This window comes from Schistocerca nitens, chromosome 7 (genome assembly GCF_023898315.1).
Source record: "Schistocerca nitens isolate TAMUIC-IGC-003100 chromosome 7, iqSchNite1.1, whole genome shotgun sequence".
NCBI classification, from domain to species: domain Eukaryota; kingdom Metazoa; phylum Arthropoda; class Insecta; order Orthoptera; family Acrididae; genus Schistocerca; species Schistocerca nitens.
The window spans coordinates 247,257,054-247,273,641 of record NC_064620.1 but is presented as its reverse complement, the minus strand read 5'-3'; the positions used below and the strand labels follow the sequence as shown (position 1 = coordinate 247,273,641).

The following is a 16,588-nucleotide window of genomic DNA, read 5'->3' as shown; positions in this document are numbered from 1 at the left end:
ACCCACTTCCTTTCGTCTTCACCTCTCCTTCCCTCTTTCCTGATGAGGCAACAGTTTGTTGCGAAAGCTTGAATTTTGTGTGTATGTTTGTGTTTGTTTGTGTGTCTATCGACCTGCCAGCACTTTCATTCGGTTAGTCACCAAACTATATACATATATAGAAAAAACAAAATAAAGTCGACTGGTTTTCAATACCAACTATATTAAGGCAGTATTTTTCATGCCTCTAAACAATGTGATGGTTGGTTGCCAGAATCAACCACATGACCACGGATTCTGCAAAAACTGATACAACCACTCAAGGGTTAAACTGGTGTTAAATGATGCGTTTATAGAACAATGTAATAAAGTGGATTCATTTTCTGCTTACATCTCTGTTCTCATCAAGCTATCTTAATGTAAGAAACTGTATCACTGTCACTTCTTTCTATTCCTGTTTCTGTTGCAAATGGTGCATAGGAGGACCATTTCTGTATTTTTAGCTTCATGGGCTTTTTGTAAGCTATATGTAGGACAATGCAGTATATTAGTGGGCTCTTCTAGAAATGTACACACTCAGAATTTTAACAGATGTTTGTATCACCAGAGGAGACCATTGACCTTTATATTGAGTTAGATTATAAAAGTCAGTGTCTTGGTGAAATAATGTTTTATTGAAACCTGAGTATTGGTTTCACCTTTTGAGCTATCATAAGACCTAAAAAATTAGCTGTGACATGAAGTCATATATTTAATACATCTGTAGTGACTAAGCACCTTCATGTTGCCACTAAATTTTTAGACCTGATGACAGCTGAAAAACTGGAAATCATCAGCAATTTTAATGAAATATTATGTGACTAAAAGGCTGACTTTTATAATCTAACTTTATAGTTGCTACGTTTAAATATCACCTTAACAATGTAACTTGATGAAGAAATTTACACACAGCCTTCTCCAAGCTTTTTTCAAGATACCCAACCACTATAGCTCCTGAGGCTGGGATCTATAAAAGACCAAGTTATCATATTTTTTCCACCTTGAACAATTATGTTCATCCAAATTATTTCATATTACAAATCTGTACTAATCTCATCACCTATAATCATATTATTTACCACTTTAAACTTGCCTCAACCACCAAACATCTTAGAACTTGTAATTAAAATTCAAAATTTTGTCCTAGCTTCTTCTGATTCCAACCAGATTTTTATTTCCAATAGTTCTGTGTATTCTCATTACTACCAATCATAAGTGAGACAGTTCTTGGACCATATGGATGCTCCTGCAGCTAAATACAGTATTAACATTTTCTTTTTCTGACATGTTACGATAATGAATCTTTCTCTGATCTGCAAATAATATATTAAAATTTTCTTTCTCTAATATATGGTGACAAAAGCTTACACTTGTAGTTAATGGCATCAATGCTTGTCCATCCCTAAAATCAGAAAGTAATTTATAAGGTTGTTAAGGGGCACTGGCAACGATTTTCTTTGAGAAATACTAATTCATATAAATATTAAACTACCAGTTGGAGATAAACAGCAGCAATTTAGTGTAGCTGGGAAGGCAGTAGTATTTTTGTCTCAAAACAAGGGCTTACTTAGTAACTGACTACATTACATGAAGCCAACAGATGTTAAAAATGTTAAAGCTGTATACTGATATGTTACCAATATTATTAATAAAATGTGCAGATTTAATTTCTAAATGTTGATTCTCTTTAAACATGTGACTTGAATGGTTCAAGTAACAATATTTTTCCCACCTTTGTGGAATTTACAAAACATTATGAACAAATGAATGATTTTCCAAGTCAAAACAACAATGTCTTGCGATGTCCCTGGTCATGTTCATATGAGTGTTTGTGTTGCTGTATGTATGAATATGTGCACTTAACTAGAGAAAGAGCAAGAGGTTCAAAACTAGTACAAAATGTACCGTTTTATGTTGCATATTTCTAAGTTCCACACATCAGTCAGCTAAAGGTGAGCAATTGCCTTACCTTTATTTGATGTATTTTCCATGTCAGATTTATATCATATCAATTTTTAAATATGTGTTATGATTTTAAAACATGTTTTCCAATGAAAAAACTAGTTCTTACCTGTCCTGGAGTAGGACATCCTTCACACTCTACTTTGCACAGCTCAACATTACACTCAAAGATGAGATCCATTATATCTGGGAATTTGAATGCCTGTAATGTAAATAGTGGGAATGCATTTTATGTCAATCATTGCATTATAGACCTGTGAGAGTAAAGGAATTTTAATAAAAATTATGTGTTATGTACTAACTTGAAAATATGCGTATGCAATCACTGAGGCAGAACTAGATCCTGTGTCTTTAGTCTTCTGGAAGGCACCAATTAATTTAGGCTTCAAGATACAGCCTCTTTCATCTGTCAGTTCTACAACATTGTCACTATTCGCATCCCTTGCAACACATTGCTGCACCTTTTAAACAAGATAAAGGAACTCAGTAAATTATTCTTATTAACTATATTATCTTTCAATATTATCTTTAACATACTATGAGCAATATAATATAGATTTGTGTGACATTATATACCATGTATTGGTAACATGTGCATGAATCTATCATACTCTGCAAAAATACATTCCATATGATGCTATCAAGGCAGTTCAAGCAGTACTGCCCATATAAGGCACATGTATTACATGCAACTTTGACTAATAGTAGATTTTGATACCTATCCTGATTGACAAACTTTGTGATTCTATTCCTTTTTTAAGCTAAGTTGTGTCTGAAACTATATATCTGGTGTTAAAAAAAAGACTGTGAGATTGACATATTGTATGGGAAAATATATTTAAATTTAATTATTTACCATGTTTTCAGTAAAATTTTGGAAATTCATTTTTAATTTTTATTTTAAAGAAGTTAATTATCCTATAAATTCCATTTGTTTCATTTGGCTGTAATTGACATTGACTTTGAATTATGCAATATTTGGTAACAAAATTTTCTAATAATATATTACAAGCCATTAAAATAAGAACTGTTATAATTTTTCACAAAACATAATAAAGATCAACATTTTCTTGCTGTAATATATATCATTGTTATCTTGCACAAAAGAGTAATCCAGTGTTTGTTTCACTTTCATGTAGGACAGTCCTTATTTGCAAGTGGAGTAAGGCAGTCTTTGTTTTAAAAGTGCATAGTATCTATGATCTGGATACTGTAAATTGAGTGTCCACCATGTACATCTTTTTATTGACGTTTGTGAGTTTTAACTGAAGATGTGTTTCAAACATATTTCAGTCTCATCAATTTTCAAACTGTGTTTGGTACAAAAAAATGTGGAAGACTCCCTTCAGCAAAGTGTGTGAAGTTGAAACCTGAAATTGATTGTTTGCTTTGTGTGAAGCAGAACCAAACCACAATGTCTTGTGAATGTGTTTCTTCATTAACATTTAAAACACTAGACCTGAACATCTTTCGCTAGATAATATCAAGATGATGATCAGAGCTGCAAGTATTTTGATGCAACAACATGATTATTAAAAATCATATTGCTTAATACAACAACCATTCTATAAATGGTTTTTTGCACTGCTGTTTCCTGTTGCCTACATATGCGCATTTACAAATCAGTTTATCATGATGAAGAAATGCAAATACATCATCAACAATATATTTAACAAAGACTTTCTAGTTAGGGAATTGTAGTATTAGACCATCCATACCTGCCTAGCTATTTTTTTTTCAGTTGTATTTGAAAATTATTGTAATATTTCAAACCAAACAGTCACATAACATGATTGCAACAAACTATAATAATATTTGCTGTTTTAAGGTTTAAAGCAGAGAAAAGAATGTTAGATATGCTGTGTTCAGTAATAGCCTACAGAATTTGATTTTAGTGTTTCTTTTTTATTTAAAAAAAATTCATTGCAGGACAAAGTACAATATGTTTAATTTGTAACGTTTATCTATGAAACTTTTATAGGCAACTGTTTATGAAATTAAGGATTTCAGCATGATAATTAATGTATCTTCTTATGATTACTGAGGAGGAATAATGATGTGCATATTTACAATACCAGAAGGCAAAACTGACTTCATTAGTCTTAATCAAAATATTTTTTACCTCAAAAAAAGGTGAATACTGCTGATACCAAAATCTTTTTATCATTTACCTAGAAAAATAAAATGCCTAACAGATAGTTAAGTTAAATTATAAAATAAACTAAAATATGTTCTTGTAATCCACTGAGAAAAATTTATTTTGTAGGTTGCTCACTACTAATGCAAAATACAATACATGGTACCATTACTTCATTCATTTTTAAAACTTAATATTTTTACTGTTACCAAATTCATCTGTAAATATCAAATATTAAATAAATTAATTAAAATAATTACATACCTTTTACAACAAAATCTTTTCAAATAACTTTCAAATTTCAAATTATATGTACTACTGCCCTATTCTTGGTATGTATAAACAAATTCTATACAAAGCACTATTTCGACTACAACACTTTACAGCTTTGTGACCAGCCAAACAATGTGTGAAGCAGTAGGTAGGATGAGAAGGAAATGTTGTAGCAGTTCCCCTGCTTTGTTTATCTTCGTTTATTGTCCTCAGTGTCGACCTACTGCATTGCTACACTGGCTGAAAAATGGGTTGTGGATTCCGACACTAACTACTGTAAATAATGTAGCCGACAGGTGCATAGTTGCATTTCACAGTACCATACTTTAATATCACCGTTCAAAACCCCCTAATAATACACTGGTATATGCCAGCACACTATTGTATAACTTTTGATAAGCCTCTTTAATAGTTTGCAAGCAAACCTCCACATGCAGCTACAGTAGTTTACTATTGAACAACTAAGAGCAGTAAAACCCTAACCACAAAGTTCACAGTTCTTGAAGAATAGAAAGGTACTATATGGAGCAGAAACTGTCATTGTTTTTACACATGACCTAATTGTGTAACACCTATTACACTGTTAAGTTGCACTGTTGTTGTTCTAACCAACACAGGTTCCTCATCTGAAACTCAGCCATGAACTAACTGACTCGTGACCAAAAATTGGGCCCTAATATATCATCACAATAATAGGTGCTGAAACTATGCAGTGTTTGAAGTTTGATTTAGAGAAATTACAATTAAAACTTAACTCATTAAATTAACTGAATATATTGAAAAATTCATTCCTTTTAAAAGTTTCTCCTACTATGATGGTTAAGACAAATTATTTGTATAAATCATGAAATTAACAAATATAGTTATGCAAAAAATACTTTTGACAAAACTATTAATTACTTTGGAATTAATTAAGGGCTGGCTTTCTTAACATGTTTTTGAATAGAGCCAAATACATACTTTAAGATTACTAGCATTTTGTCTTCTAAATGTTTACAATTATTGCAGGATTTATATTTGTTTGTAAGTCAACAATAGAATTTAATTTACGAAACAGTTACTGATTTCACCCTATAATGAAAGATACTAACTAGTAATAGAATAAATTAGAAAATCAATTAGGTACATACATAAAAATACGCACAAAATTAGATCTGATGTTATATTCCTTAAAACTGGTGGCCAATCTTTCTCTTTTATGAAAACGCAGATTCTATTCATGTATGTTAACCATAATTAGTAAAAACAAATTTAAGGAGGTAGATGGCAAAACATGAGGGGAATTAAAATCATCCCACCTTGCTTTGTCACAAAGTGAGGAGGCATTGTGAAGTTTTGTCCTTTCATACTTTAGGTTATCACTTGTTTCCTTCTTCTTCAAATATTGAATTTTCCTTCCATTGAGTAGAATGAAAGTTTAGCTGTTGTATTATGTCAAATCAGTAGTAACATATTGATACTAAAGGGGTTTGTTGAATCACTTGTGTTATTGTCAAAGGAGCTAACTTTTAGCTGGCATCTCAGTGGCTGCAGGATATTGATCACACAGCAAAACTGATGAAAATTTAAACAAACAGGAAACCAAATTTGCTAAAATTTTCCTAAATTTTCACCCAAAGTATGAGATCCTTTACATTGTGATATATCTGCTTGGATCACCCGTGTCTTAAAGTCAATCCTGGCCTTCTTTTAAACGTTACAAAACACCTATTGCATCAGGTTTGAATGTTATATGGTAGCAATTTTGATTACTAATAGTCTCTTGATCTTCAGTAGTTTGCTGTCTATACTGGGCAATCATGTGAGCTTTATTTGGTATGTAATTAATAGCAGCAGGTAGTAACACGAAATATTTTCTGAATACTTTTGATTTTGAAAATGGAAATAAATCTCATTAATGTTTAAGATATGGTTGGTAGGATTCCACATCTAAGGCAAAATGTGTTTGATACAGCACAAGTCTTAAATAAATTAGCATGTGGTATTCATATCCTTAGATGATTCAAGAACTGATTTTGATTAACATTACCACCAAAGATACTACTGTAAATTCTTTTTTTTTTAATTTATAATTGAGTTCAAGAACTTCTGATGAAATCACCAAAATCATATCATAATAAGAAAGAAATAAACTGTACATTTATACTTACTCTTATATCAAATCCAGGATCTCCTTCAACATAAACAACAAGTGTCATTGTTTCCCCAATTTTCACAAGACCGCTTGCTGGTGGAGCAAATGGCCCTTTACCAACCTGCATAATTACATATCATTATTCATTACCACCCAGGATGTGACTGATACAATATCACAAAAATAATGTGCACATTTTTATGGTAGTATAATATTGCTGTAATGTAAAATTCTGGATTTAAAAATACAATAATTTTTTAGTACACTATTGTAGTTTTCACTATTTGTTCCACATTATATTATTTTCAAGTCTTCTTTCTGGTGTTGCTTCAGCTATATTGCCATAAAGAAAACTCCAGACGTGGAGCCAAATTATGAGGAGATGCTAATAACAATAGTTTGACTTTGTATGAGTACACATTAACCAGTATAGTAATGGACAATATCAGTAAAAGCATTCCAGTTTGACTTATTAAGATAGCCAAAAACATACATTTTGAATGAAAATTCTGAATTACTGAAGTCACAAAAAAACTTGAGATTACTGTTTCATGAGCTATCAAACCTCTCTAGTGTAGGGAATATTAAGACCCAAATTGAGTAATGATTTGTTATTAAAAATTATCACAGACAGTAACAAGTAAGGTGAATGTGTTATTAACCTCACTCAAGAGGAAGTCTTGAAAAACAACTTTAATTTAAAAGACAATCAAGAATTTCTTCTGTTACCTTGCCACTAGAAAATCAATCTTGGGGAGAGTGTTGTATCTTGGAACACATTTCAGACATTTGTCTCTACCCAGCTTTGTAATAGGTGTTCAGTATATTTTCTTACACTGTTTTCAAACAACAGTTTTCACTTTTTATGTGCTGCAGAATTTTTCTGAAATTACGGGAGCTACTTGGCAGAATGTGAAAAAATGTTCCAAGTTACAAAATGTTCATGTACTTAGCAACCAATTTTCTGTTAATTTAAAAGTAAATCAGTTAAGAAAATATTTTCAATATTGTTTTTAATAGTCTACTGGCTACATTATGACTGTACTACACACCAGTAACCAGTTACTGTAATCAAAAGATGTAAAAGTATTCTCAAAAATCACTTTCAAGTTACATACATTTTGAAACATAAGTTATTACATACCAACACAAATCTCCCCTTTCAATGCAGGTAACGTCATTGAGACATTACAGAAACTCAATTTGTTTGGAAATACTACACAATCCATGCTGGAAAGCCTTCTCACATCCCAAGGTATGGGATGGTGCATGACCAATGAAGTATGGCTTCAACTTCCACACATTATATAATTAGTTTTGAAAATATGTACATAGAATTTTACTCACCATAAAAGTACTGTAAGTAAAGACTTAGCAACACCTTCCAAATTTCTTTAAATATTTCCTCTTCTTTCAATGTGTAGAACTTGGAATACTTACAAATACTGCACAAAACACAACACAATAGTAAATGATGAAAATCCTGCTTGACAGTTCCTCATGCACATTCCTTTATGTAATTCTAAAATCAATCATTAGATTGAAACACTGACCAGGAAAAATCATGTGTTCCTAGGTACACTATTCTCAAGGTACAACACTCTCCCCTACTCAACACGGCTGAATTTATGCTGAATAAGTGACAGTTAGTTACATGAAGTTACATGAAGTTAATGACTACTACAGTTTGTCCTAACTTTTTACAAAGTCTACTTTCATCTTCAGTGGCTTCAATAATTTTGTTATTATTATTATACACTATCAGCTGTCTGGAATTGCACATAACACTTTTTCTGGTTTCATCACTGTTTATTCTAATTTTGTAGTGAATATAAGTGAACATCATGTCTGGTATTCATTACCACAAAACTCTTTTGCTTTTGAAAGTAAGAGACTTCTTCATGCCTTGAATGATACAATGGCTACACCATTACTTTTAAAGAATTTTCATGTGTTAAAAATAAGTAAAGTACAAAAACTGAAAACCACTTTGGCAGTAGCAGAAACATTGTTTACCACTGAAATCTGAGATTATAATTCCTGGACACTGCACCCAATAAATAACATTTTTTTAAAAAAAACTACAGTTCTTTAAGTATTTCACATCAGGAATGCATAAGTGTTTATACTCTTTTACTTCTCAATTATTCTATCACATCTACACTTAGATGAAAAACCCTGTTGTGCTCACAGCCATCACAATAAACATTTTCACAGTAAGCTATAATTGTCATTAACTTGTGGTTTAAGATTTAACCAATCTATTTTAGATGTGAACAGAGATTAAAACTATCATCCCAATTTTTGTTGATTGTACCATTTGACTATCTTCTTGTTTGACTGCTAAATTTTCTTTTATATGTTGAAATATTTAGTTTTGGTGCATGCTGAATTACTTAACTTGTAAGTGAAGTCTTATTGGTATTGACTTTGAAAGTTATTATTATAACAGCTTTGTTTAATAAGTGTAGTAACAAATAAATAAATAAATGATTTTCATGGCAAGTTATGTTCAAGTGCCATGTTATGAGGAATTAGTAACCATAATTTTAATGTCACAAGTAACTGTCAAAACTGACCTGAATTTCAAGACGTGCTTTCCCTGTGTCTCCACTAAATGTCACAGTCTCCTGATTAAGCATGTCAACATTTAGATTCACATTTAAGGACTGTTTAATTGAACCTTCCCACAAGCATCTCACTCTTCGTGCTGTGTCCCACACCTGTTAGGTACAGATTTTTAAAACTTTTGATTATGGAAACAGTTAACAACATTATAGCAAAAACTTAATTTTCCAAATAAAAAAAGGTTTCCTGGAGTACTACTTTATCTGTGGTGATAACTGTTGCAATACGATAGTTAAAGTTAATACAACTGCATGTATTTAAATATTCACAAGAAGAATAAATTTTATATTGTAAATTGCACTCACTTCTTGGATTCCTGGTTCATTTTGAAGAACCAGCACATTCTCTAAGTATGCCTGGCCCCCTTCCTTGAATTTATCTATAAATTGTGTGCCACATTCATCATTTAGCTTAACAGTGAAAGAATATTTTGTCTGACCACTGTTTGGTGCCACGTAACGGCAGGCAGGATTACGGTAATAGTTCTGAAACAAGGAGTGACATTATTGAACAGTTTCCTTCTGAGAACATCATTAAACCATAACTTATCATTTCAAATCATCCTGGAAAAACTGTTAATATTATGTATACATAATTTCTTTGCTCCCTTAGTCCTCTTTGTTGTTACACATTGCATAGTTTAAAAATAAAGTTCCATTCAAAGAAATACAAAAATGTTCAGGAAAATACAGGAATAGAGAAATAGCATTCACTTAGGAATGAGATTAATAGGAAGTGCAGTGAAGGTAAGATGAATTGGCTACATGAAAAATGTGAAGGAATCAAAAAGGGAATGATTGTTGGAAAAATTATTTTACATATAAAAACTCATACAATTTCTGGTAAAATTAAAAGGAAGATCAATAACATTAAAAATGCAGTGGGAATTCCATTGATAAATGCAGCTAGGTGAGGGGGGGGGGGGAGGTGGAAAGAGTTCACTGAAGGCATCTAAAGGGGTAGGACTTGTCTGACAACGTGATAGAAGAAGAACCAGGAGATGACAGGAATCTAATACTACAGTCAGAATTTAAAATAACTGTGGAAGACTTGAGATCAAATAAGGCAGAAGGGAGAGACAATATTCCATCAGAATTTCGAAAATCACTTGGCAACAAAACAACAGTCCACATTAATGTGCATAATGTATGAGAGTGGCAATATACCATCAGACTTTCAGGGAAAAAAAAAAAAAAAAAAAAAAAAAAAAAAAAAAAAAAAAAAAAAATACAATTCCGAAGAGAGGAAGAGCCAACAAGTGTGACAGTTATCACAGAATCATATTAATTGCTCATGCATCCAAGTTGATGCATTGCTTGCAGCTTGCAATAAGTTGCAAATTTGTGTGAGTCAGAGACCTTGTCCGGATGGCTAATGCAATTAAGGCAACTGCTCATGAGGAACAGTAAACCCAGGGGACAAAAAATTATGCACTGAAAGCAGGGCCAATAAACTTACTTAGGCAGGTATGCATATTTCACCAACAGACATCAGTTTTGCTAACTTATTTCTTAGAGATACCACACAAAAATTATTAGTACACTAAAAAGTAGTACCTCTTCTGGCTATGATCCTATCCCAACCACAGTATTAAAATCTTTGCTGATTTCATAACACCTCTCTTGAGTTACTTTTGTAATCAGTCACTCAGTCAAGGAGTATTTTCTGAAAGACTGAACGAGGCAAGAGTAGCATCAGTGCAAAAAACTGGAGATAAATAACTGACCTGCAATTACAGACTGAACTCACTTCTTCCAGTGTTCTCAAACTTTTTTGAGAAAGTACCTTACAACAGAATACCAAACTATCTATCTGAGAATGACCTTTTAACAACAGCTCATTTTGGCTTCTGTAAAGGCTTCTCTACTAAATATCTGAAAATGCAATATATTATTTCACAAACTCAATTCTAGAATACCTAAAAAATGAAAATTACCCTGTTAGCATTTTCTGTGATCTGTGGATAGTAAAATTCTGAGGGAAACTAAAATGGTATAGCATTAAATATCTTCCCCTTGCTTGGATGGAGTCAACAACAACATAGAATCACATTAGCAAATGATACAACAGGGATAAGATTAAATTCATAGTTGGGAAACCGTATGTGTGGTGTACTGCAAGGTTTGGCCGTTGGGCCTCTCACACTCTTGGTCTACATAAACAGATTACTGGGGTCTTTGGAGAGCTCTCCAAAAACTGTAATGTTTACTGATGACACAAGTATATTGACAAAAGTCCAAACACATCCATACCAGACACAGGCAAGAGAATAATGGGGTGGCCTGAAAACTGGTTCACAGCCAGCACCTTAACCCTTAATCTTACAAACACTCATATTACACAATTCAGGAAAAAATAGTTACGGGTACCAAAAGCATAAAACAATGGGTATACATGAAGCTCCGTGTGTAAAGTTCCTGGATATCTAGGTGGATGATAATCTGACGTGGCATGAGCACATGAATAAGTTAACTAAAAAGCTCAGTTCTGTTTGTTCTGCACTCATATATATCTTGTACAATTTTGATCCACAGACAATACTGCTAGCTTTCACTCACTTCTGTCCTATGTGATAATCTTCTAGAGAACTTCATCTAAGGTGAAAAAGTCTGTATTCTCCAGAAATGTGCAGTAAGAATATTGTATAAAGTTGATAATCAAACATCTGGTAGAAGCCTCCTCAGGGACATATGGATTCAATTACATTTAATAACTGTACTTCCTAATAATATTTTTGAATAATAAAAGGAGTGAATTTAGGACGAAACTCATCTGTTCAAAACCACAATACTAAAAGTAGAAATACTAGCCAAATGGGCAATGCATCCCTCACCAGAGTTCAAAATGGAGTTTATATTGTGCCAAAAGGCATCAGTCAGGAAATTCAAAATCCCCAAATATTTAAACACAAAATAAAAGAACATATCAATAATCACTCCTTCTATTATATATCTAACTACATGAACTCAAGAGCATTAATTCTGCCTATTCTAACATTTGTAGTATATAGTTCTGATTTTGCCAGTATATAGACAACTAATATTGGTCTGTGTCAGCATTAAAATGCTTTGTTTCAATAATTAGATAGTAAAAGCTGCTACGATGTATAGAAGAGTAGCAGTGACGTTTTTCAAAGTAGTTGTTTTTCTTCAAATATACATAGGTGTATAAATTAATCTAGAAGCAATTATTACCAAACAACAGAAAACCCAAGATAGAATAATGACAATATTATGAAAAGACAGATTACTACATGTAGAAGATATGATGAGTGGCAGATAGGCGCAACAAAAACATTGTTAAACATGTGAGCTTTCAGGCAAAATGTCTTATTCTAAAGTAGACAACACATACATATTCACACAAGCAAAACTCCATCTCCTCCATGCAGTCAGTAATCACTATCAGATTGTGTAGTTCACACTAGTCATAATTTGTTGTCAGTGTACTTTACTAAAGTAGCAAGCAGTGGTTGCTTCTACTGTTAATACATAACATGACTCACAGACATCTTTGATGGCTCTCCTTGATGATGGGATTGGCAGAACATGATGTGTAAAAGCAGTGGTTGCTTCTACTGTTAATACATAACATGACTCACAGCATCTTTGATGGGTCTCCTTGATGATGGGATTGGCAGAACATGATGTGTAAATGAATAGATACCATTTTAATATTTTTTTCTCAATCCCTCTTGCAGGATTTTTCATTTCCATTTTTCTTACACCTGATCAACTTCTCAAAACCTTCGTTTCACTTCCTCATATCTTAGGTTTGGTATATCATCTTCTTATTTTTCTGAGAGAGTTCTTTCTTCCATATCATTCCTCTCATATTTGTCCTAAATTTATCAGCTTGCTTTGCACACTTACTTATCTCTTCATCATTTCTGCCATTCCCCAAGCATCATAACTACAACAGTTTACTTTTTCGACTACTCCTCATCCAGTGTCATGTTTACTATATGTCTTTTCTTTTTCTTTTTGTGACCACCAGCTCACTCACTGCAATAAATTTTAGGGAATGCTTTAGCACAACTCCCCACACCGCTCCAAACATCTAATTACTTGTGTACTTCCTTCTCATTGTTCCCAACACCATTAAATCATAAGTCAACAACATTGCCATCATCTTGTCTTCTGCTTCTCATGCTAGTTGGGGCATTATATCATCCATCATCATTATGAAAAGTATATGTCTTGTTCCAGACCATTTCTCTGTATCAGCTGTCCTGATCTCCCTATTCTCCCTCTCACAGAACTTACACCTCACTGTAACAATGATTTTATTGGTTTCAGGAATTACTGCAACCAATCACCATTTTTATGATTTTATCCTCAGTACCATCCATTTCTCTACTTATTTCATTCTTATGATCTCCCAAATTTTCCTTCTGGTTACAGCATTGTATGCTTCCTCTAAAACCAGGAAGGCCACCAGTACATTTCTCCCAAACCCTTAGCATTGTTTCTGCAACTGCCTCATTGTAAATACATCATATACTATGGACCTTTCTGGCTGAAATCATATTGTTCTTCTCTCAGCTGCTATTCCACTGTCCTTCACATTTGTCTCTTCAGAATCTTCTCAAAGATTTTTGCAGAGTGTCATGTAAGAATTTTTTGTGTTCCTATGGGTGTTTACATATTGACAACTTTGCAAATTGAAGAATATGGAGAAACAAGCAGTCTTGGTTGAACACTGATACAGTTATTCCCTTCCACCAGTCCTCTAGAGCTCTCACTTCCTTCAATAGAGTTCTCACAACTGTGTACATTCATTGTGTCCCCACCTCTTCTGCTGCTCTGGATATTTCCATACTTAATTCATACAAGTCCTTTCATTTTCTTTAGTGCCTTCTCTACTTCTATCCACATAAGATTTTTTTCCTCATTTCTAGATCTTCTGTATGTGTCTATCTTCCTCCACTGCTCCATATACATTCAGCAAATCATCAAAATATGTCCCTCAGAGCTCTTTGAGATTCTCATCCTCTTTTTCATTCTCCACCATTCCTCTTCTTTTATTTAAAATAATTCTGTATAGTATTTCCTTATTTCTTTTACTGTCTTGTTCCAACATTTTGATCCATTTTCCTACTCATTTTTTGTTTTCCCCTACAACTACTTTTTGTGCCTCCCTCTTTCTCACTTTATGTTCTGCCTTTGTTCCTGATGTATTTTGTTAAAACCATACTATAAACACCTAATTCTTTTTTAAAACAGCTTCTGTTACTTCAAAATTCCACCAAGACGTCTCCTTGTATCTTCCACTATAGCCAGTATTTCCACACAACCTCTGCTGCCTCTACCAGTGTGTTATTAAACCTGCTCCACTCTTCTTCCACAATTTGCACCTCAGGCAGCTGCTTTCCAGACTCTTTTTGCAATTCTTAGTTTCCTGTTTTTTCCCTCCTTCATTTCTCTGATGTTAAATAATTGTAATGACAGATGTAGGCAAAACTTCTGATGCACTCCAGGGAAATGTGTGAGGATCATTGCTGTTGATGCTGTACCCAAATGATGTGGTATACAGTGTTAATAGCAACCTCAGAATTTTAACAGATGAAGTACTGCCTGAAAAAGCTTCAGAGATATTCAGTCAGACCTTCATAAAAATTCATGTTGTTACAAAGATTGGCAAGTTGCTTTAAGTGATCAGAAATGTAATATTTAGCACTTCACAAAATTTAAAAAAAAAAAAAAAAAAAAAAAAAAATGAATGACTACAATATTACTGAGTCACATTTAGAATTGGTCTAATTTCATAAATACCTGTGCATAACAATTTCTAGGGATATGAAATGTAATGGCCACATAGGTAGTGGTGGCAGACTTCCACTCATTGGTAGAATACAAGGGAAATATACTTAGTCAGCAAAGGAGATTGTGAAGAGAGCACTCATGCAAACCATGACACAATATTGCTCAAGTGTGTAGGACCCATAAAAAGTAGGACTAATGGGAGGTATTGTACACACGTAAAAAGAACAGCAAGTATGGTCATAGGTTTGTTTAACCTATGGGAGAACATCAAGGAGAGCCTGAAAGAACTCAACAGAGAAATGCTTGAAGACAGAGACAAACTATCTGATGAAACCTAAGTTTAAAGATTCTAGAAATATACCACAACTCCTCATATATTCATCCTTTATGGATTGTAAAGACAATATTAGAGTCATTACAGGATGCAAAAAGACTGTTAAGCAATCCACATGTGATTGAACAGGAAAAAAAGGTAAGAACTGGTAAAACTGAAAGGTGCCCTGCCATGCATTTCACAGTGATTTACAGAGTATGGATTTAAATGTAAAACTAAGAGACAATGGTCATTATTGAAGCCTTTGATGGTATTACCTTAATACTTTCTCAAGATTTCATCTAAAATTGACTTATGATCAAGTACTGAACTTTTCCATCCTATCATTGCTACACTACATTAGATTATGGTTTTATTTATTATCAGACTATGAGTTTCCAACCTTCAATCCATTCCTTTTGCAAAAGCCCAGTAATCTTCTGCTTTCATTGCTTCTGCTTCACCAGCCATTTCCTTCAAGCACATTTTCATATTCATGTCTCTTTACAGAGTATACCAACCTGTAAATTCAGATCTCCCATTACAATTATCTTTTGCTCAGTCAATTACTTCTGTAATTCTTCTCTGATGTGCATCCCATCACTGTATTCCCTTTCAATGACATTTTGGTAACTATCAGTCACTCATTTATTCCACTTACTTTCTGTTTCGGTTCATCTTCCATAGACATACCTATTAAATTTCTTATATTATCCTCACTGCCTATCCAGTAGTCCAAATATACTTCTCTGATTATGTCTTTCTTTATCTCTCCATCTTGTTTCTGCCATCCCTGACATCTTCCCATCACATCAGCAAGGTCTTCTACTTTTTCTTTTAAGGAGACTGGTTTGTTAATACCAGGGGAAACCTTGAAAAAATTGTCAGTTTTCTGAACAATGTAACTCAAGAATAAGATTTGCAAGTCCATATAATGCTTATCATCTTTTAAGACAAGTTTTGGGAACATTTTTGTGTATGAACCACAGCTTTAGCTCTCTCACTTTTCTTAATTATATTTTTTTGGTGCAAGTGGAATTAACTATGATATTTATTTATGGCAGTTATAAGAGTCGATGGGCATGAAAGGGAAGCAGTGGTTGGGAAGGGAGTGAGACAGGGTTGTAGCCTCTCCCCAATGTTATTCAATCTGTATATTGAGCAAGCAGTAAAGGAAACAAAAGAAATATTTGGAGTAGGTATTAAAATCCATGGAGAAACTTTGAGGTTCGCCGATGACATTGTAATTCTGTCAGAGACAGCAAGGGACTTGGAACAGCAGTTGAATGGAATGAACAGTGTCTTGAAAGGAGGGTAGAAGATGAACATCAACAAAAGCAAAATGTGGATAATGGAAT

At 33.2% G+C, this 16,588-nt stretch overlaps 1 protein-coding gene across 1 annotated transcript in view; it reads right to left on the bottom strand.

Moving 5' to 3' along the window:
• The window catches only part of LOC126195075 (uncharacterized), a 173,543-nt gene that overhangs the window by 16,119 nt on the left and 140,836 nt on the right, over positions 1 to 16,588 (bottom strand). The window contains exons 6-10 of the mRNA XM_049933532.1: positions 9,458 to 9,637; positions 9,104 to 9,247; positions 6,541 to 6,645; positions 2,283 to 2,441; positions 2,090 to 2,182 (exon numbers count right to left, since the gene is read on the bottom strand). Coding sequence (XP_049789489.1) covers positions 2,090 to 2,182; positions 2,283 to 2,441; positions 6,541 to 6,645; positions 9,104 to 9,247; positions 9,458 to 9,637 — 681 coding nt within the window. The remainder of the gene's footprint in view (positions 1 to 2,089; positions 2,183 to 2,282; positions 2,442 to 6,540; positions 6,646 to 9,103; positions 9,248 to 9,457; positions 9,638 to 16,588) is intronic.